This window comes from Protopterus annectens, chromosome 11.part0, assembly GCF_019279795.1.
Source record: "Protopterus annectens isolate FY-2018-M chromosome 11.part0, PAN1.0, whole genome shotgun sequence".
NCBI classification, from domain to species: Eukaryota; Metazoa; Chordata; order Ceratodontiformes; family Protopteridae; genus Protopterus; species Protopterus annectens.
Window position 1 is genome coordinate 488,098,758 of NC_056745.1, and position 21,991 is coordinate 488,120,748.

Consider the following 21,991-nt stretch of genomic DNA (forward strand, 5'->3'; position numbering starts at 1 on the left):
TCATCTGAGGTGTAAAATCTGGTTGGAGACATTCTTTTAAATCAAAAAAAGTTAAATTTTTGTTGAAAATATATCCTGGATTACAGTTAGCATTATTTAATGAAAAATCTGATCCTCTTGCCATGTTAGAATATTGCATTGAGGAAAACAGAACATTCTACAACTCCATATCAACTGTTCGCATGACAATTGTAATTGAGAGTGAAAATAATGGTTGTTTCATAAGTATTTGGTCTTATAAATGTTTCTACATACATTTGATGCTAAACAAATGGAATTTTAACAATTATTTAATTAATGATTTCACATATTTAAATGGGAGGAAGAAAACAGTTTTTTTAGTTCTGATGATGTCCTGAATGGGAACAGGATGAAAGTGCTTAACTTTGTCTTATGAATAAACAAGTTTTTGGATTTTACAAAAGGTGGGGTACTTCTTTTGGTGAACTGGACTATCTCATTGTACACATCCAACGTTATAACATATATTCCACATTACATGCTAAATTTGTTGGTGGCTGATGTTCCTTTTACAAAGACATGGTGACAGCTCTACGTGTGTTGTATTCATGGAAAAGAAATCACTTGATGGAGACAGCAAATATCCTTTAATCTAGGTCTCCCCTTCTCCCTGTCTGTTCCAGTGCAATCAGCCACCACAGACACCTTGGACTTTGCTTGGGGAGCAGTTTCAGGAAGGATAAAAGTGCAAGGTATGTGGGACACCAAGGACAGATGCATGCACATAAATATAAAAGAGATGCTTGCCCTGATCAATGTATTCAACTCACTGAATATTTCTTCGTCAGGACCTCTTCAAGTTGTTGCACACAATGTGATATATCAACAAGCAAACATGAGCCAGGTCATACCTCCTTTGCAGATCAGCTACGTTACTTTGAGATATATTTTCAAGTACAATCTCTCTCTATGGGCATCCTACATTCTGTCAAAGCAAAAATGTGCAGCAGACAAGCTGAGCAGGACAAGGGCAGACCCTCATGAATAGAAGTTAGAAAAGGGAGTCTTCTAAGATTTCATTCTTCTATAAAGAATTCCTCAAGTAGATCTATTTGTCTCCTCTCTGAACATTCATCTGGAAAGATGCTGTTCTGGGACTCTATGCATGAAGGCCTGGAAGACAGATTTGTTTTCTTTTCCTTGGTCAGAAATTCTTTCCACTGATATCTAGGGTACTTCTGAAGATTCAGAATGAATCCCTAAGATCATAGTGGTGACGTCCTTCTGCCTCAGGCAACCGTGGTTCTCCCTTCTTTTGGAAATAGCCAGGGGCAGTTACCATAAGCTTCCACACAGACTGCATCTACTCACACATGAGCAGGAGTGTTTGATAAATTTGACCCAAATCAGCTTCAGTTGACTGCCTGGATGACAGGGTTATTTGCCTTTAAGCTCCTGTTTACTGAGGATGTGCAGCAAGTACTATGGAAGCAAGTAAGCCTGCTACTAGAAAATCATACATTAGTAAATGGAAAAGGTTTTCTAGTTGGTACCAGTAATATTACCAGCACCCATTCAGGGCTAGTTGTTCTCTAGTTTTACAATATTTGTGTGAGTTACTATCCTATGACCTTCATCAAGGTTAATTTATCACCAAGTTCAGCATGTCTGCACATGTGTCCTCCTTTTCAATGCATTCTAATGTCCAAATGGTTTTGAAAGGGGTTTTGCATAAGAAGCTACAAAGAAAATCTTTGGCCCCTCCTTAGGATCTTAATTTTGTGTTAGAAAAGCTAACACTTGCTCCATTTGAAACAGCTTTCCTGGCTGACTTGAGGATCTTAACATGGAAAACAGTTTTACTAATTGCGCTGAGCTCTGCAAAAAGAGTATCTGAGTTGCACAGACATGGTTTCTTTGAGAAGTAATCCTTCTTTTATGACAAAAGTGGTATTTGAATTTACTTTAAGCCAAACTATCCATCTCTCTTTATTTTTTTCTGAAATTAAAAATGAGGGAGAAAGAATACACCATACCTTGGATGTTCACAGACAACTCAGGTACTATCTTGACAGAACTAAATCTTTCAGATCTTTGGATCAGTTAGTCATTTCTTATGAAGGCAGAAAGAAAGGACAACCACTGTCAAAACAGACTTTTTCCAAATGATTGTCTATGGCAATTATCTTGTGTTATACTCATCACAAAAAAATATTCCAGGCAGGGTCAAGACCCACTCTACCAGGGCCTACATTTCAGCTATGACTTTTTGGAAAGGGTTGGATTCTAGAAGTATTCTAGAAGTAGCAACCTGGTTCTCTGTACCCACTTTTACAAAGGACTGTAAGCTTGAGTCAACCTCTAGGCCTAGGCCAGGCATTACTAGGACCATTCTCCATGGGCTGCTGGACTTTTCTCCTTCTATCTCCCAAATGTCATAAACTAGCTTAGTAAGCTAGCATAATCTACTCATATAGCTAAGGCTACTGCTGCACTGATCAATATGATGAATATAGTACAGTTGTGTAAATAAGCTTACCATAACAGTAGATGTTCTACTGATCACTGCTGCAGTAGCTGCTCCCTCCCTCCACCTCCCTTGTTTTTGGTGTGTTGTTTATGCCAGTGTGTGGGCATTCATTTTTTGTTATCATTTTCTCTGTTGACATAAAATCTCTGAAGGGCTTAGTGCCCAAACCTGCCTTTTTACTCAGCTCTGCTGAAGATGACCAATAGTTTAGGCACTCGGAAGATGCCCTGAAGTTTTGGAAACATATGCTTCACAGGATATAACCCATATAGCCAAGGCTACTGAGCAGTGATCATTCAAAAATCTACTATTATGGTACGTTTTCTTACATAACTGTACTTTTTATAAAGTACAGGCTGGTTTCTGGTAACTAAACCATACTGGAAACATGCTACAGGTAGAAAAGAACCCATAAGATTGAGTTAAACTGCAGGTAAAGATGGACTTTTCCTTTAACTCTTGCAGTCTTTTAGCCATCTTCCGCAGAATAGATGTCATCACTGGAACTCACCTTTCTTTCTCCCCCAATGACAGTTGTATGGATGTAGAAGTTGAAGTAGGCTACTTCACAAGGCAGAAAACATTTTTTTGACAGCTGAATGCTATTTCAGTGGACAGCACCAGAAGTTTCATGCATGAGTTGTAAGAATATGTTGTTTTGATTGCAAACAATAATATTATCATCACATTAGGCAGCATTTATTTGCTGCATGCATATTGAGTGAAATTATATCGGAACTAAATAATATGTAGACTTCACAGATGTATAGCAGAACAAAATATTTTAATAAGGAAATGTTTTCCTCTTTCAGACACCACAAGACTATACGAAAGAGACAGGAGTGAATTCATTGGAGAAAAGAAGGCATATATTCAGCTCCTTGGATGATTTGGCACAAGTAGGTTTTATCTTTTGGCTCTGAACTTTGAATGCTAGTGGATGGAAGGGTGACTGTACACAGTCTTAAGCTGTAGTTACTCAGTATTGAGAATGTAACCTAGTTTAGCTGGTTGAGTCATTTCAGCTCTTTTTGTCTGACCAAAGTCTTTTTACGTGCCCTTCTGTGGTTTGTTCTTTTATATTCAGGTTGTATTTCATATTTATGTTTAACATTTAAATAGGATCATTATGGTGATATTAACAAAAAAAGGTAGATTGCACCCCTTCCATCTTCCTTCCCTCCTACATGATCTTGTCTGGCAGCATCTGCCCAACTGATATGGATGAGATGGTACATTTCTCAACTGTTCCTGCTGTCACTTTTTCGATTAACAGTGCAGATGTACTTTTAGGCCTTTAAAGTCATGTGCTTTGAAAAGGATGTTAGCTGCATCTCTAAACACAGTGCTCAGTGTATTACATGTATAGACTGTGTATAGATATCTGCCATGATTTTTGTCTCTGCTTGCATTAGGCTATTCTATAATTTCAGAGACAGAAATCACAGCTAGAGTGTCTAAATAAGTTCTTTATGAATAAAAAACATTTCACTGTGGAATACTGAATAAACTGTATATGTATGTCTCTAAAGCAGTCCCACTGAAAATAAATCACAGCTGTCACAAGTGTGCATGGGGGGTGGGGTGGGGTGGAGGAATTTTCTTATGTCCCTAGTTCCCTCTCCCTATGATAATCAGCAGACATGTTGCTGCACACCGCAGATGGACACATCTCCATCATCACCTGTCTTGACCTTAGCTTTTAGCTGTCTGCTAAATGACATGTGAGCTGTGGAGTACTTACATCTCACTGCCTTCTTCCCTGAATGGAAAACTGGCTTTTCACCCTGATCCTTCTGTAACTGGTGCTGGAGCTGTCTATTTAAACCCATGTTTGTGCCCCAGAGCTGACTGTGTTGTCAGTATTTCCCATAAGGGGTGTAGTACTAATATCAGCAGTGGCAAGAACTATACCTGCCACTTCATGTTGGTAAGTGAGATTAAGACTAGTATGTGGCTGGACTAAGCACCCTTAGAGGCCACCAGCTGGGTATCCTTTGCTAAGATGTTAATAGCAGAAGCAAAAGGCCCCATGAGATACTATTTACTGGGAGTGATAGTCACCTCTCTGTTCCTAATGCTACGATAGACTTCAAATGACTAAGAAATTTCTATAACTCAATCATTTTTTGGTATCATATAGTGTAATTTCAGACAGTTTGAACACTGCATCATCTAATAGGAAGGATTGTTATTTAATAGTTGTGGGTGCTTCATCAATTTTCCTGTTTTAACAGAATATTTTCATTTAATGATGCCTGGAATAATTTCATCCTTAACTTCAAACATTTTTACCACCATTTTAAACATCACCTATTGTTACTACAGTGAAAGGGCCCAGTAGCTCATTTCATTTAACATGTGATTACTGACCTTTATAAAAGATTTTTGTTTCTATTTTTTTGGCGTAGGAACACTGCTAACACCACTGTTGAGCTGCATACTGGTAATTTTGTTTCCCTAACAAGATATATACACCACATCACCTTATGGGAGTCCGCCTCCTCCCATTGAAGATTAGCCTTTTGATATCCATCTTAGGGGACAGTAGGACACAAAAGCTGGTGAATAGTTGTGCAGCCAGGACAGTAATAGTGCTGCTTATATGGATTTTCTGCTTATATCAGACTTTCCTCCAGTTTCTCTCTCCATGCATTGTGCAAGGGCTATGTGTATTCCAGCTTCCATGTGTGCACAATTCTGTGTAAGACAGGTGTTAACACCATTACTACCTTGCAAATGTAATGTCTGTGACTGGACTTTAAACTTTAATAAAGTTATTACAAACAACAACCCCATGAGGATGAAATGCTGGCCGTCTGATGCTTCTCAGCTTCTAGGCCATTAATGAAGCCTGGTTTCCTACTGATGCTGGTAGAGATCCTATAGTAGGAAGCCAGTGAAATATATTTATTTACTTATTTATTTATTTTTATTTCCAGTTTGATGACCGGGGATGTCCACTGGGCTCAGGGAGCAAGTTTTCAGTGGAGGCCCGGGGAGAAAGGCTCCATGTTACAAAGTTTAGCTACAGATACAATATAGAAAAGAACAATTTACAGTTATGTTTCTTGCTAGAGAGCAGGTGTAAATTCTTAGGTACATGGTACAAATTTGATATTTACAATATGTAAATGTGTATGGTAGCCTACAGATCATAGCTAGAGAGGCTAATCATAGCTGGAGAGGGGTTTAGAGGTGGAGAGAGAATTATAGGACTAGGTGGGGAGAATGCAGTTGCATCTTCTGTTAGAGTAAAGGTAGGAATGTAACTGAGATTTAAAGCTTTCAAAGTCTGCACAGGTCCTTGGAGAGGAAGATAATTCCATTTTCTTGCTAAGGAAAAGGACAGCAGGAATTGACCAGCAGAGTTGTTGGGTTTTCGGGCACAGATTAGGTTTTGGTGAGACATGGGAGTTCTCAGAGAGGTGTAGGGGAAAAGGAGGTTGCATAGAGCAGGGCACTTAAGAGGGTTGAAAGATTAGTTTGTGGGCTGTGGGAATCTGAAGATAGTCTAGATGGTTGAAGAGTTCAAGCCAGTGTAACAAATTAAGGGCAATACAGTGATGGGAGGAGTATTTGGCTTTGGTGACAAATTTAGAAATCTTATTATAACAGACTTCCAATTTTGAAGTGAATGTGGCAGATAAATTCAAAAAGAAGTTTCCATTGACAGGGTCAAACTAGAAATCATAAATATATGATTTATATTGCATTTATCTTGTTTTAATGATGGTATATGTGTATTTGTATGTGCCATATGTGCACAAATAGTTGTATTAATCTATGTATTTACAATATATTGACAAAGTACTGGGTCACATCATAAGCCTGGGAGGTCACTGTTAAGAAACTGAGAACTGTTGTAAAGCTTGGCATTAAATACCATAAGTTTGGGTTATACTGTAAGAGAACAACTATGTAAAGATAACCATGTCAGCAGCCAGAATGCACTACAAACTGAAAGCTCCACTGTGCACATTAAATGTACAGATTGGCCCAAACTCTGGATCGTGTGCACTTTTTTCTACTCCTGGAAAATGCCACTCAGAAGTGAAGAGACACACAAGGGAACAGCCCCAGTGGCACACCAGGCTGCGATCCTCCTGTCTATTGTCATGCAAAGCCGACAAAACTGTTGAATCCACTCAAGCTGGAAATGTGAGACTGTAGCCCACTGAAGGAGGGGAAATGGGAGGAGTAACCTGGCCAGGAATTGAAACTTGCAAAACTGCTCCTTGTGAAGTGTTTATCTCAGTAATATGTTGACACTTTTGCAAGTTTCTTTCAGAGAATGTGCAGTACATCAACAGGAACATTTGCAAAACTCAGCACACACCAGCCAATGACAAACGAGCTGCAGACTCAAACTTGGCAGTTTTTTTCAGGTGTTCCATTCTAAGTGAATGGAAGTCTAGTCTGACAACAAATGGCATGGCCACCCGTTCTCAGTATGTGCACCATGAGACAGATTTAGCCTTCCAAAGGAAACACAATGTCTGCCCCCATGAGGTCAGACAATAGCAAAAACAAAAAAAAAATAGGAATGAATACCTATTTTGCTGCAGGCAGCACTAGGAGGTGCAGCAAATCATGGCAAGACAAAAAAAATATGTTTTTTCATTGTTTGCCCGTAGTGGTCCTTTAAGTCAGACGCTGAAGACCTATACCAGAAAAGCATTGGTAAATATTAAAGTGCTGCCAATATCAAAAGTGAAGAGTGGTTCCATTTCATGCTACCCTAGTTGCACCATCCATAGGACTGCAAGCCAGATGCATGGAGGCAAAAAAAATGCCCTCTTGATGGCAACGAAATTGTCCCTCTGGAACTCCATAACTGCTGCAGAGTATTCTGCAACTTTCAGAACTTTCAACTTTTTTTAATACATAAAAATTATTAATATTTTCCTTTGCTATAACTTGGAGATTGGCTATATTATGTAAAGGGCAAAGGTGAAATAAACACCATACCCTGCAAAAATATATGACTTCACTGCCATTTTGTTACTGGCAAAAAATAAAAGTGTCTATTTTCTGTTCAGCATGATAAGATGTAACATTACAAAAAGGAAACAAACAGCAACAAAGTCTGCCAAGTTTCAGATACATTTTATATGCCCTGTTGCTTCACTGTCATTGTTACCATTATTGACACTAGCAGAGCTTCTGTTATTCCCAGCGAGCATTGTTTATTTCTGGCAATTCATATCTCTTAGCTGCTTCAGTTTCTAGAATCCTGGTCCTTTCCATGTCCTTCAGTGTTGCAGATGCTGTGGCTTTCTGATTGCGTACTACTTTTTCCAATTGCATCTCCACACCCAGTGCCATATTTCCTTAAACGTATTCTGAAGCTTTCCTTACTTGTTGCCCTTTTTGTTCCTAATGCTTGAAATCCCACTACTGGGAAAGGACTACTGTGGGGGTATATTTGAATATGAGAATTGCAGCAAGAATGACTAATGATCAGTTAGTGGCATGATCGTTTCAAGCAGTGAGATGCCATGTGGGCCATGCATCTTCAGGCAGTGACCATTGGTGGAATCCTGCCTGTAAATGAAAGTTCACCATGTATGCACTATTGCTGTATTCTTTTATGTAGCTCAAGACAGAACAAAGACAGAATGATGCACCAACAAACTGTGTTAGTGTAGGCCATAACAGCTAAACAGCCTCAGAGAAGTCTAAACAAGAAGTAGTAGAGATTTTAGCAATACAAACAGGAAATGATTGACTTTAACAATTGGCTTAGTTTCTTGTGTCATTCCAGGGGAATCCAGTACCTGACAGCCTGAGAAGATATGATCGACAATCCATGATGCTTTGCCAAAGATGGCCTACATCTGTCTTATCTGGACTTCAGGCTTCTGGCAAAGGCTTTTGTCTCCCCCATAGTGCCTTTTTTAGGAAAAGTGATGAGGTCAAAGCTACCAACATAAAAATTTTAACAAAATGCAAATTAAAGGTCCTGCTGCTAAATGCTAGGAGTCTAAACATGAAACTGCACTCATTGCAAGCATTCTTTACCCTGGAAGATGCTGACATTTGTGCAGTCACTGAAACCTGGTTCAAAGCTGCAGAGGGCACCACAGCCTTATCTGGTTACTCATCCTATCATACATTCAGACCCTAAACTGTAGGTGGTAAAGCCAAAGGAGGTGGAGTTTCAATATGTATTAAAAACATACACATCTCCAGGCTGGTCAGTCAGTATGATGCACATGAAACACTCCAGGTGCAGTTATCCATTGGCAAGACCCTTATTCAAATCATAGAAAGCTGCAGGCCCACAAATTTGACTCAAGTTGCCCACTCTGCCTATCTGGCCCTCTTCAAATCTATCAAGATTCAACCCTTTACCCTGATCATGGTTGACTTTAACTACCCAAACATAGATTTGAAGAACTACTCATGCCAGAACATAAATGCCCAGAGATTCCTCGATTGTGTCAAAGCAAATGCCTTGAAACAGCTAGTTGATACCCCCACAAGCGGTGATAATATCTTGGAACTGGTATTAACCAACATGAGTAACTACTGCAGCATCCCTACAGTATCATCCTCCCTGGTAGGATGTGACCATAAAGTAGTTACTTTCAAAGTTACCATCTTTCCGACCCCCCCTCTAGCTAGGGTCAAACAAAAAACTTCTCCAAAGCTGATTACAAACTCCTGAGGGATAGTATAAACAGCTTCACAGCCCCCTCCCCCTCTGTAGGAACTGGCACAAATATCCAAATCTACACCAAAGTAGTATATGAGCATTTATATAGATGCATGGAATCAGGAATACCCGACAGGATGAAATCATACTCCGCAAGGAAGAGTAAACTTGGCTGTTGAACATCTGCAATAAATAAACTCTATAACAAAAGGAAAAAAGTGCTGTCCAGGACCAATAAGGAGCACGTGCCCAATTGGAAGCAATCTCTCTTTAGTCTGAACAAGCAAATAAGAGCACTAGTGAAATCCTCCAAAGCAAACTTTGAGTCCAAATTGGCCACATCTACTAAAGACAATCATAAGGCCTTCTTTACATATGTCCACAGTCTCAAAGGCAGCACCCAGATCTGCTCAGAAGTGGTGGTTAAGGACACCACATACACAACTGCTGTAGATATAGCCAACTTGCTGGATGACACGTTCAGCAAAAACTTCACCCCACTGTCCCTCATCAGTAAATCAAGACATCCCCAGTACCTGCCCCGCTCCCCTTATCTCTAGGGAACAGGTCATCACTACCCTCTCAAAGGCAAATAAATACAGCCTCCATGGGACCCGATAACATCCCAGGCTGCATTCTACATGAACTCAAGCAGGAATCTGCAGCACCATTAGGTGACCTATTCAACAAAAGCCTGAGTACCAGCTTTGTCCCAGCTGAGTGGAAGACAGCCACTGTCATCCCTTTGCACAAAGATGGATCATCCACCGATCTGGGAAATTATAGACCCATCAGCCTAACTAGCCTAATCTGCAAGGCTATGGAATGGATTATCATGGACCTCATTAACAAGGACATTGGCAACCTCCAGAGAGTCGATCCCACACAGTTTGACTTTGTCAAGAGGAGGTCATGTCTGTTAAATTTGGTCGACTTCTTTGAGACAGTCACGAAAGCCATGGATGAGGGGAAGATGGTGCACCCCACCTTCCTTGACCTGGCCAAAGCCTTCGACACTATTCCCCACTCAGGCATAATAGATAAAAATCTCTCAACTGGGCATCAATCCGTATGTTACCAGATGGGTAGCAAACTGTCTCACTGATAAAACCCACCTAGTCAAAATAGGGGAAACCACCTCAAGTAGTAGACCCCGTAATGAGCGGCGTACCCCAGGGATCAGTCTTGGGGCCTCTATTTGGGATATACTTTTCTGAAGTGCATGGCAGAACCAATGGGCTATGGCTGACCAAGTTTGCAGATGATTGCAAGCTGGGCGTTGTCATCAATTCCCCTAGTGATGTGGACATCCCCCAAGAGGATCTGCCTAAAACAAATGATTGGTGCCAGAAACATGGCCTCAAGCTGAATAAAAAAAAATGCATCATCATCCCCTTTGAGGAGAGTGACATCCCCACAAATGATCACATTAATAACAACTTCCTAAGCATGCAATCAGTTATGAGGGATTTGGCCATCCAGGTTGATAACAACCTGACTTTTGTCCACCATGTTGCTTCCATTCTATGGAAAACTTTCGACATGGCCTACCTTATATGGAAGGGTATCTTATCCAGGGACAAGGAGGTCATAATATCCCTGCATTCTACCCTTATAAGGCCCATTATTAGTACAATGCAGCAGCTGGCGAGGCCACAGAGGTTCCTCAGTAGGAGAATCCAGGGCTTCAGACATCTATCTTACACTGACAGGCTAAAAGCCATGTCCCTCTACTCAGTTTCATACAGACTCCTCAAAGGTAACCTCTGTCTGGCATACAAAGAAATCTCAGACCCCGCCTTGATGGGACTGCTGCATATCCACAAGTCAAGCTCCACTCGAGTAACCCCCACATGTGACCTCAACCTGGTCTGTGACATCAATAGGACTTGTTGGTGGGACAGATGTGTCCCAGAGACTCCCCCATCTGTGAAATAGACTCCCTCTCCATGTCAAGCAGAGTACCTCATTATCCTTTTTTAAGTGCAACCTGGATAACTGGATGGGAAACAGGAAATACTCCCCTGGGATTCCACCTGTACCCCTGCTGGACTGGGGCATCGGGTGCTGACTTGTCTAATCATGGGCTAAACTCTTGGCTAGCCTTATAAGGTCCTCAGGGCCCATAGCCTAGTAACTTCCTATGATCCTATGATTCTATAAGAATATGTTTAAAATGTAAAACAGGGAAAATATATTGCAAAATAAGAAGCCTAGTATAAATAACAAAGACTAAATCAGAATCATACCTCTCAACTGTCTTGATTTTTGAAGAATGTCCAGATTTTTGCCTCATAGTTTTGGTATGTTCGTTATAAAATTTACTTTTTTTTGGCAAATCATTGAAGATTGAAGCCAGTAAATAATGACAGACATTTGAGTTTCACACTTTATTTCCTTCAGAAAATGCATGCTAATGCAAGACCAGTTATTTTAGCAACTTTCTAAGTTTATGAGTTTATAAGAGCAATATTTAAAATTTGTCCTTATTTTGGGCTTTTGTCCCCCATTATTTTTGCCTTTGTCCAGATTTCTTACCCTAGGAGGTTGAGAGGTATGATCAGAATTCATAATGAAGTTTATACAAAGATTGTCGTCTCTGTCTGTTGTAACTAATGAATGTTACTCTTTCCAGGTCATCTTTCCCATTGTTTCAGCAGGAGAATTAGAGTCCTTTTGCTGCCAAGTCTTGTCACTTTTACCAGGAACTTTTTGCCCTAAGGTTGTGTGGCAGTTCTACAGTTATAGGATGCAGAGGGTTTCACCATCTAAAAAAAATATTCTGTGTTTATGTGTAGATCTGTGTAGTCATCTAGTTCTGAATGACTAGTAAATATGTCAGGAAGTTGGAAGTGAGGAATTAGTAGGGGAATCATAAAGATCATCATCATCTTTCGGCTTTTCCCATTAGGGGTCGCCACAGCAGATCATCTCTTTCCATTTCTTCCTATCCTCTGCATCTTGCTGTGTCACACCAACCGCCTGCATGCCCACTCTCACCATGTCCATAAACCTTATCTTAGGCCTTCCTCTTTTCCTCTTACCTGGCAGCTCCATCCTTAGCATCTTTTTCTCAATATACCCATCATCCCTCCTCAGCACATGTCCAAACCAACACAATCTCGTCTCTCTTGCTTTGTCTCCAAACTGTCCAACATGAGCTGACCCTCTAATATACTGATTCCTAATCCTATCCATCCTAGTCACACCGAGTGCAAATCTTAACATCTTTAACTCTGCCACATCCAGCTCTGACTCCTGCCTTTTTGTCAATGCCACTGTCTCCAACCCATATAACATAGCTGGTCTCACTACCCTCTTGTAGACTGTCCCTTTCACTCTTACTGGTACCCGTCTGTCACAAATCACTCCTGAGACTCTTCTCCACCCATTCCACCCTGCCTGTACTCTCTTCTTCACCTCTCTTCCACATTCCCCATTACTCTGAACTGTTGATCCCAAGTACTTAAACTCATCCACCTTTACCAACTCTACTCCCTGCATCCTCACCATTCCTCTACCCTCCCTCTCATTTACACACATATATTCTGTCTTAGCCCTGCTGACCTTCATTCTTCTGCTCTCTAGAGCATATCTCCACCTCTCCAGAGTCTCCTCAACCTGATTCCTACTCTCACTACAGATCACAATGTCATCTGCAAACATCATAGCCCACGGGGCCTCCTGTCTGATCTCATCTGTCAACCTGTCCATCACCATTGCAAATAAGAAAGGACTCAGAGCTGATCCTTGATGTAATCCCACCTCCACCTTAAATGGATCTGTCACTCCCACTGCAGTCCTCACCACTGTCATACTACCCTCATACATATCCTGTACCACTGTTACATACTTCTCTGCCACTCCCGACTTCCTCATACAATACCACAACACTTCTCTAGGCACCCTGTCATATGCTTTCTCCAAGTCTACAAAGACACAATGCAACTCCTTCTGACCTTCTCTATATTTCTCCAATAACACTCTCAGAGCAAACATTGCATCTGTAGTGCTCTTGCCTGGCATGAAACCATACTGCTGATCACTAATCATCACCTCCCTTCTTAACCTAGCTTCGACTACTCTTTCCCATAACTTCAAGCTGTGACTGATCAATTTTATCCCTCTGTAGTTACTGCAGCTCTGCACATCAACCTTATTCTTAAAGATAGGTACCAAAACACTTCTTCTCCACTCCACAGGCATCCTCTGACTTTCCAAAATTTCATTAAACAATCTAGTTAAAAATTCCACTGCCATTTCTCCTAAGCACCTCCATGCTTCCATTGGGATGTCATCTGGGCCAACAGCCTTTCCATTTTTCATCCTCTTCATAGCTGTCCTTACTTCCTCCTTGCTAATCTGTTTCACTTCCTGATTCACTATCCCCACATCATCCAACCTTCTCTCTATCTCATTCTCTTCATTCATCAGCCTCTCAAAATACTCTTTCCATCTACTCAACACACTCTCCTCTCTTGTGAGTACCTTTCCCTCACTATCCTTTATCACCCTTACTTGCTGCACATCTTTCCCAGCTCTGTCCCTCTGTCTAGCCAATCAGTACAGGTCCTTTTCTCCCTCTTTAGTGTCCAATCTCTCATACAACTCTCCGTACACCTTATCCTTAGCTTTCGCCACCTCCCTCTTTGCCATGCGCCTCATCATAAAGATAATTCAACACAAATTTCATGCAGGACCATACAGCAAGAGGGTGAGAATTCTCCTACTGTAGTAATCCTGTCTCTGAAATTTTGCTGTTATGATAAGTATACTCAAACAGCTGTACTATTTCTATCATAAACAGCATTACTGCAGGAGTCATGAGATGGATGGATGGATAGATGGCTGGATGGATGGTTGGATAGATGGATGGTTGGTTTACAGCCTAGCCTACATGTTGAGTGCATGTGTGTGTGTGTGTGTGTGTGTGTGTGTGTGTGTGTGTGTGTGTGTGTGTGTGTGTGTGTGTGTGTGTGTGTCTGTGCGCCTGTCTGTCTGTGGTGGGTCAGAAATAAAGGGGGGGGGGCAGAAACAGATATCAGCATATTTTATCTAAGTGACTTTCTTGTTAATTTGCTATTAAGTGTAATGGAAATATAGATATATTCTGCTTTGCATACAGTAAATACATTTACGTTTTGTTCCAGCTTTTTGTATCTTTATAGTTACCAAACAAGTACTACTAGTAATTTAAACTAGGTGGTCGGTGATAGTGTGGACAGACATAAAGGTCCTTTGAGTCTAGTAGGGAATTGTGCTGTTAACTTTTAATGTCATGGAAAATTTTTTTAAGATGATGAGCCGTCTAGTTTGGAATTTAAAAGGATAGTCTTTAGTTATGAAATAGATAAAATGTGGCTGTGAAAGACAGCAAAGAAATCACGTATATTCAAACTGTTGTGACACAGTGGAGGACAGCATTTCACAGCAGGAAGTGGCAGGAAGCACAAAACCAGTAATGAATATGGTTACTTGGGTCGCAGTAATGAGATGATCAGTCTGCTGTAAATTAATTGTATGTTGATTTTTATCATTTATGAAAAGGACTGTGTTTAGAAAAAGTAAAAAATAATACAGACCATACTGTCATAAAACAATCGGATTTATTTTGAATGAATACATCATGAGATGACTCTGCAAATGTTTACATTGAGATATCCTTACATTCAGTGCTGCAGTATTCTTAACGATATGGGATTCCCTGCAGTGGAAGCCCAATGTCTGGCCAGTCTTCCAAAGACTTCTGAATATAAAAGGTACGCCAAACGTCACCATATGCACTCTGCATAACTTAGAGCATAAAGGTGACATTCAGGCTTTACAAAAATAGAATTTCTTTGCTGCTAGTCTGAATGTATCTTTTACAACATCTGTTTGTTCACTTGCATCCGTCTTCTGCCAGTTGAACCCATTTTCATTCTCCAGGGATTTCCTACACCTGTTTGTCATTTTTGCAAGATAAGTGTCCCACTGGGGATTTTGTTTTTTCTTGTTTTTTGTGTTCCTTGAGCTTAATGTCATCCAGGAAGGGTAAATGCCAGTGTGTGAGGCAGATTCCCCATAGAGACTGCCACTATAAGTGTCTTTTTTGCTTAGATGCTTCTCATGACCATATATCTTGTTCTATTTATCAGGCGTTTGTTCTGAAAACCCTTCGCAGTAGACTTTCTTCCCCTCCCTTGTATCCGAAGAACCAGCGTCTTAGGCTACTCACTAATAATACTTTGGAAGGAATCTCCCACCCCAAAGGTCAGCTGTTAGGAAAGAAGAAGGTGAAAAAGGTATGACCAGAATCTTCCACTGTCCAGCCTCTGCCAGGTGTTTCTCCTGAGGTTGTTATGAACTCAGAGGCTCTCCCGGCTGTGTTGTCAGATTTCTCTGCTGTGACTGTGTTGGAGGCTGGTGAGCATCAGGCTGTCAGCATGTTCGAAGAGGCTCTGCAGGCATCCATCTCAGATGTTCAGAGGGAACCACGGTTGATTTTTTTCTGATGAGCCTAGGGGAGTTCCTCACTTTCTAGCTGGGGAAGAAGTTCCTGATACAGTTCTTGACTGTTGTCCAGGATCTGAGCCTTCTCACGACATTCCTTTAAAAAAGAAACAAAAAATTAAACATGTTTCTTCTGCTTCTAGGGATCCACAAAGTGAGTGGTAGGCTTTTACTCAGGGGTTATCTTCTGCCTTAATGTCCTTAAAGCCTCCTTATGGGATTTCAGTTCCAGATCCTCCTTGGTCCTCAACTCCTCTTAAAAGACCTAGAGACCAGGATTCTTCTGAGGGTGATTCAGCTTCTGCTGATGAATCCCTAACTTATATTCCTTCTCCTTTGGATTATGGGTCAGAGGAGGAGGAATCTATTCATCCTAATGTTCCTTTAGAGGACATTTCCTGTGGGGACACACTGTCTAGGATGATGGATTTTTTAAATGGCATTGTACTCAGATCTCTTTTATCCATATGTGGTACTATGAGTTGTTGCAGCTAGACTCTCCTAAACCTGTGGCTATTCCTCCTCTCTTGGCTACTTTACTGAATGCTTTCTCCAGTGTTTCTCAGACACCTAATTTTCTCTCTCCTGCTACCAAGAAGTCTGATAATTTTTATAGGGTTCCTGAGGATTGTTCTTTTTTATACAGATGTCCTGCTGCTGATCCCTCAGTAGTGTCCGTAGCCTCTGGTAAGCCTTCTCAATTGCTTCCTTCACACAAGTTATTGCCTTTGGACAAGGACAGCAGAACTATGGAAAGGTTGGGCAAAAAGGTTTACACTTCTGCTACCCTAGCTTTTAGGGATATTTATTATCAGACCCATATGTCTAGGTATATGTTGGGTCTTTTTTCTCAGGCCTGAAAACTTATTTCTGATTTTCCAGACTCTAAGGGCACTTCATGTTGTGGAAATACCATCCTCCATTTATGGATAATCCTCAGCCTCCTCAGGAACATCTTCCATTTTTACCAGAGGTTCTTCAAGATCTCTTGTCTCAGGGTACTATTCAAGAGGTGTCTGTGTCCCAAAGGGGGAAAGGGTTCTACTCCCAACTGTTTCTATTGCAAAGAAAAGAGGCAACTTGAAGACCTGTTCTAGACTTCTCTCATCTAAACACTTTTCTAAAGGTACCTTCCTTTCAGATGTTGTCCCTTCAGATTCTGTTTCCTCTCTTGCTCCCTCAGGCCTATATGGTGTCTCTAGATCTCAAGGATGCTTAGCTCCATATTCCGATCTGTCCTCGTTTCAGGAAGTTTTTGCATTTCTCTGTTGCTTCCCAAAATTTCCAGTTATCTGCTTTGTCCTTTGGCCGTTCTACTGCCCCAAGGATGTTCTCCAAATACCTTGCTCCTGTGATTGCCTTTTGCAGACTTCAAGGAATCCAAATATTTTCTTACTTGGATGATCTGCTGATTCAGGCGACCTCTCCAGAGACTTTTTGCAATTTATCCATTTTACCCTATCCCTTCTTCAGAGCCTGGGGTTCACTATACATTTCAAAAAATTTCTCTGACTCCTTCTCAGGATCATGTTTTTTTTTTTGGTTGCAGGATTCAGACAGAGCCAATGCTTGCATCACTGCCTCCTTCCAAAGCCTTAACTCTCATTTCTTTCTTTCACACACTTCTTCCTCTGGCTTCCGTTACCATGAGGGAGTTTCTGAGAGTTCTGTGATTCATTGTATCCACCATTATGATGTTCCTCTGGCCAAACTTCATATGAGAAAGTTTCAGTGGTTTCTGAAGTCAGTGAGGCTTCAACATGCTCATCCTCTAGAAATTGTAGTTCCTCTCCTTCCTTGTCTCAGACAGGAACTTCCCTGGTGGATTCAGCAGTTGTCTCTGAATCCAGGGATCTCTCTTCATCCTCCTCCTCCCTCTTAGGAATTGTGCACAGATGCCTTAGACATGAGTTGAGGTGGGGGCAGCTTATGGCTCCCTAAAGGTACAGGGAGTGTGGTCGCCTTGTCATTAGAAGGAGCACATCAATCTGAAAGAGATGAGAACTCTTTTGCTGGCTCTTCAGGCATTTCAGTCTCTCTTTTCACACAAATTGTGTATTTTAACAGTGGTTGTCAAGGAACTATTTAACGTGATAACTCAAGAATTGGGGCTTGAGTGGTTCCATGAATTTTTATGTGAACACACTGAATTTAACAATAACAAAGTGAATGTATTAGTTTCTTGCATGGAAATGGTTTTGAAATACAATTTTTTGTTTCTAGAGGGACAGTACTACCATCAAACTAAAGGGGTAGCTATGGGGGCCTCATGTGCCCCCATTTTCGCTAACATTGTTTTATTACAATGGGAAAGAAAAATTTTGTTTACCCACTTTGAAGTAAAGCCATGGAGGCTGTATTTGCACATCCTGGATGACATTTTTTTAGTTTGGGATAGGCCTTTAGCAGATATAGAGGGGTTCATGGAATTTATTAATGTTTCTACCCCCTTTTTGAGGTTTTCTCACACTGACAATCACAAGTACATTCATTACTTAGATGTCACTATTTCCAAGGATTATGAAAGTGAGAAATGTGTTAGTACTATCTATAGAAAACCCTTACTTCACTTTGGGAGTAACCACCCCTTACATCAAAAACTGGGAATTGTAAAAGGTCAATTTGTGAGGGTTGCCAGAATGGTTTCTTCACATTCTCAGTTGGTAATGGAATGTAAAAAACTTAAAGATATGCTATTTAAGAGGGGTTACCCTGAAACTTTGGTCACCCCCATTTGTGAAGACACTATACAAAAAAAGATGAATGGGGACATAGTGCCATTAATATCATCCAATTACACCACAGTTCCAGTGGCAAAAAAAGAGGGGCTATGTGATTCCATTATGACATTTTTTTAGTTTGGGATAGGCCTTTAGAAGATATAGAGGGGTTCATGGAATTTATTAATGTTTCTACCCCCTAATGGAAGATGTTCCTGAGGAGGCTGAGGATTACCCATAAATGGAGGATGTGATTCCATTATGAAAAATCATGTGTTTGTCACCAAGTATTGTAATCAAGTCCCCCTTATTAAAGACATTTTGTTTAAAAACTGGCCTGTTTTTTCCCTTTTTAGTTATACCAAGGAAAAATTGGAAGAGGGTCCCAAGGTGGTGTTTGTGGGGGAGACCATGAAAAATTTTTAGAACAAGCCCCCATATATAGTGAACATGGTCATAGCAACAAGAGAACAGGTACATACAAATGTGGCCATTGTAGGTATTGCCTTGACATTTTAGGGGGTGATCACATTAGTATATCAAGTCCAGAGGTTTTTGTAATTGTGAGAGTTGTGGGGTTGCATATGCTGCTATCTGTCAACTGTGCCAATCTTTTTACATTGGCAAAATTAAGAGAAAAATCAAGGAACGTATATACAAACGCAAAAATGACATTAGAAAGGTGGATTGCAGCAATGCTTTGGCCAAAGATCACTTGGAGGTCCCTGTCCACTATTTTTGCTTTTTTGTACTTGAACAAGTGTTGCAAGACACTAGAGGGGGCCCTTGGAATGACATTTTAGAGGAAAGAGAACTGCTTTGGCAGCTCAGTTTGGATGCTACTAACCATCCAGGCTTAAATGAGGGACTGTCTATAGCCAGTATATTAAGGCTCAAGTCTTATGTGGTATAAACTGGGTTTAGTTTTTTAATTTAATTTAATGTTCATTGACATATTACACATTATTATCTATTATTTTTTATTTTAAATGCTTTACAAGGTTTAGGCATCATTGTGGCTCAGTTTATTATGTACTATGAATTTTTGTGGGGTGTGATTATGTTTCCAATCTATGGTTTCAGTTTGTTTTAACATTTAGTGTGTATTTCTGCTTTAAGAGTTTTTATTAGAGGCAATGATATACCATGTGATACTGGGGAGGGGTACAAAAGGATGGTGTGTGCTTTTAGCAATTTGATTATGATGAAGTAACTTGTTTATGAGAGCACTTAATCCTGGTCTGCATTACATTTATTTGCTCCTATGTCTGCCTTCGTTTTTTCTTTGGGACTGCTATGCTGTTTGTGCTTTGGATTTTTGTCTTCAGTGTTTTGGTTATTGGCTTATTTTCTTTCACACACTTATTCCTCTGTCTTCCATTACCATGAGGGAGTTTCTGAGAGTTCTGGGATTTATTGTATCCACCATTATGATGTTCCTCTGGCCAAACTTCATATGAGATCGTTTCAGTGGTTTCTGAAGTCAGTGTGGCTTCAACATGCTCACCCTCTAGATATTGTAGTTCCTCTCCTTCCTTGTCTCAGACAGGAACTTCCCTGGTGGATTCAGCAGTTGTCTCTGAATCCAGAGATCTCTTTTCATCCTCCTCCTCCCTCTCAGGAATTATGCACAGACGCCTCAGACATGAGATGAGGTGGGGGCAACTTTTGGCTCCCTAAAAGCACAGGGAGTGTGGTCGCCTTGTCAGCAGAAGGAGCACATCAATGTCTAAGCGATGAGAGCTCTTTTGCTGGCTCCAGGCATTTCAGTCTCTCTTTTCTCCAGGGCCTCTCACGGTATTCACAGACAATACCACAGTGATGTGGTATGTCAACAAACATGGAGGAAAAAGATCTTATCTTCTTTGCCGATTGGCACTTCTGGTATGTGATCTTACTGTCAAGTGTTAAGTGACTCTTCAGGCAGTTTATATCCCTTCTGGACAGAACATTTTGGTAGACACACTGAGCAGGTCCTTAAGTCAGTCCCATAAATGGATGCTTCACAGGGATGTGTTTCTGGACATTATCCACCATGGAACAAGTCTTGCAGGAGGCCAGGAAACTACGACTAGGAAATTTTACTTATCCAAATGGAAGAGGTTTTCTTTTTGGTGTCTCTGTCATAACCTGGACTCCCTTACTGTGGATTCTCCTTTGGTTCTCTCTTATTTGTGTGAATTGCTCAATGCTGGTTTGGCCTATTCTTTTTTTAAGGCCCACCTATCAGCTATCTCTGCTTGTCTGACATTTTCTCCTCCTTAAGCTGCTAGATTTGAGGTGAAACCATTTCTTAAAGGCATCCTTAATATTAGACCTCCCAGGAAGCCTGTTTCTCCTCTCTTGGATCTTAATTTTGTTTTGAAGAAATCGACTCAGGCTCTCTTTGGCCATGCTGCTTCAGGTTCCTTGCAACATTGTTCCTGGAAAACTGTTCTTTTCTTACTGCTTACTGCTGCCAGATGGGTGTCTGAGTTGCAGGCCCTTATGGCTTGTCCTCCTTTTTTGATTTTTCCTGAGGACACAGTGTCCTAGTGTACTAATCTTTATTTTATGCCGAAGGTGGTTAATGAGCTATCTCTTTATCCATCTATTAATCTGCCTACTTTTTCCCCTGTCTGCAAACTGACAGTGAGAGGTTGCTGCATACTTTGGACATGCATAGGCAAATTAGATTTTATTTGGATATGACCAAGGCTATCAGAAAATCTGACAAGTTATTTGTTTCTTTTCATCCTAGATCTCTAGGGATTGCTGTATCCAAGCAGACTTTTTATTCTTGGATTTCTAAGGCTATTTTCTTTTGTTATACTTTTCATGGCAAGACCCTTCCTTTTTCAATTAAAGCTAATTCTACTAGAGCTGTGGCTTCTTCTGGTGCTTTTTTTCAAAGGCTTAGATACTAATTTTATTCTTGAAGCAGCTACCTGGACTTCTGTGCATACCTTTACCAAGCACTACAAGTTGGATGGTATTTCTAGACCTAGGGCTGGTTTTGCTAGCTTTTTAGGGGATTCTTGCCTTCCCCTTTCCAAGTTTCCTCTTGAGCTTTGACACTGTCCCATATAATTAAGAATACTGCAGCAGTGAATGTAAGGACATAGTGCAGTTGTTTAAAATCTTACTGTAATGGTAGATGTCTTTGCCTTTACTGCTGCAGTATTCACTCCCTCCCTCTATCCCCCTAGTTCTTTACCTTCCTGGATGTACACTTTACTTCTTGGGTTCATTGGACTGGTGTTCCTCCTGGGGCAATCGGTTTTGTTTTTGGTAAGCCTGAATGTCACCTTTATGCCCTACATTATGTAGGGTGCATATGGTGACATTCAGCATACCTTTTATATTCAGAAATCTTTGGAAGACTAGCTGGAAGTTGGGCTTCAGAAGCAGGGAATCCCATATATTTAAAAATATTGTAGCAGTGAAGGCAAGGACATCTACCATTCTGGTAAAATTTTACACAACTGTACTTGTTTGAGTGTAATGCCATAATAATAGCCAGTAGAATGTACAGTCTGAAAATACTTGCATTATTTTACTTCTAAAAGATAGCCCTAGCATATACAACATTCTGTATTTCAACATTTGAAAGCATTGTTTATACTGTCTAGAGCACTGTTGCCATAC

At 40.6% G+C, this 21,991-nt stretch overlaps 1 protein-coding gene across 1 annotated transcript in view; it reads left to right on the forward strand.

Moving 5' to 3' along the window:
* LOC122814959 overlaps positions 1-21,991 on the forward strand; it is a 196,302-nt gene that overhangs the window by 144,804 nt on the left and 29,507 nt on the right. The window contains exon 7 of the mRNA XM_044087216.1: positions 3,304-3,390. Within this exon, the coding sequence (XP_043943151.1) occupies positions 3,304-3,390 (87 nt within the window). The remainder of the gene's footprint in view (positions 1-3,303; positions 3,391-21,991) is intronic.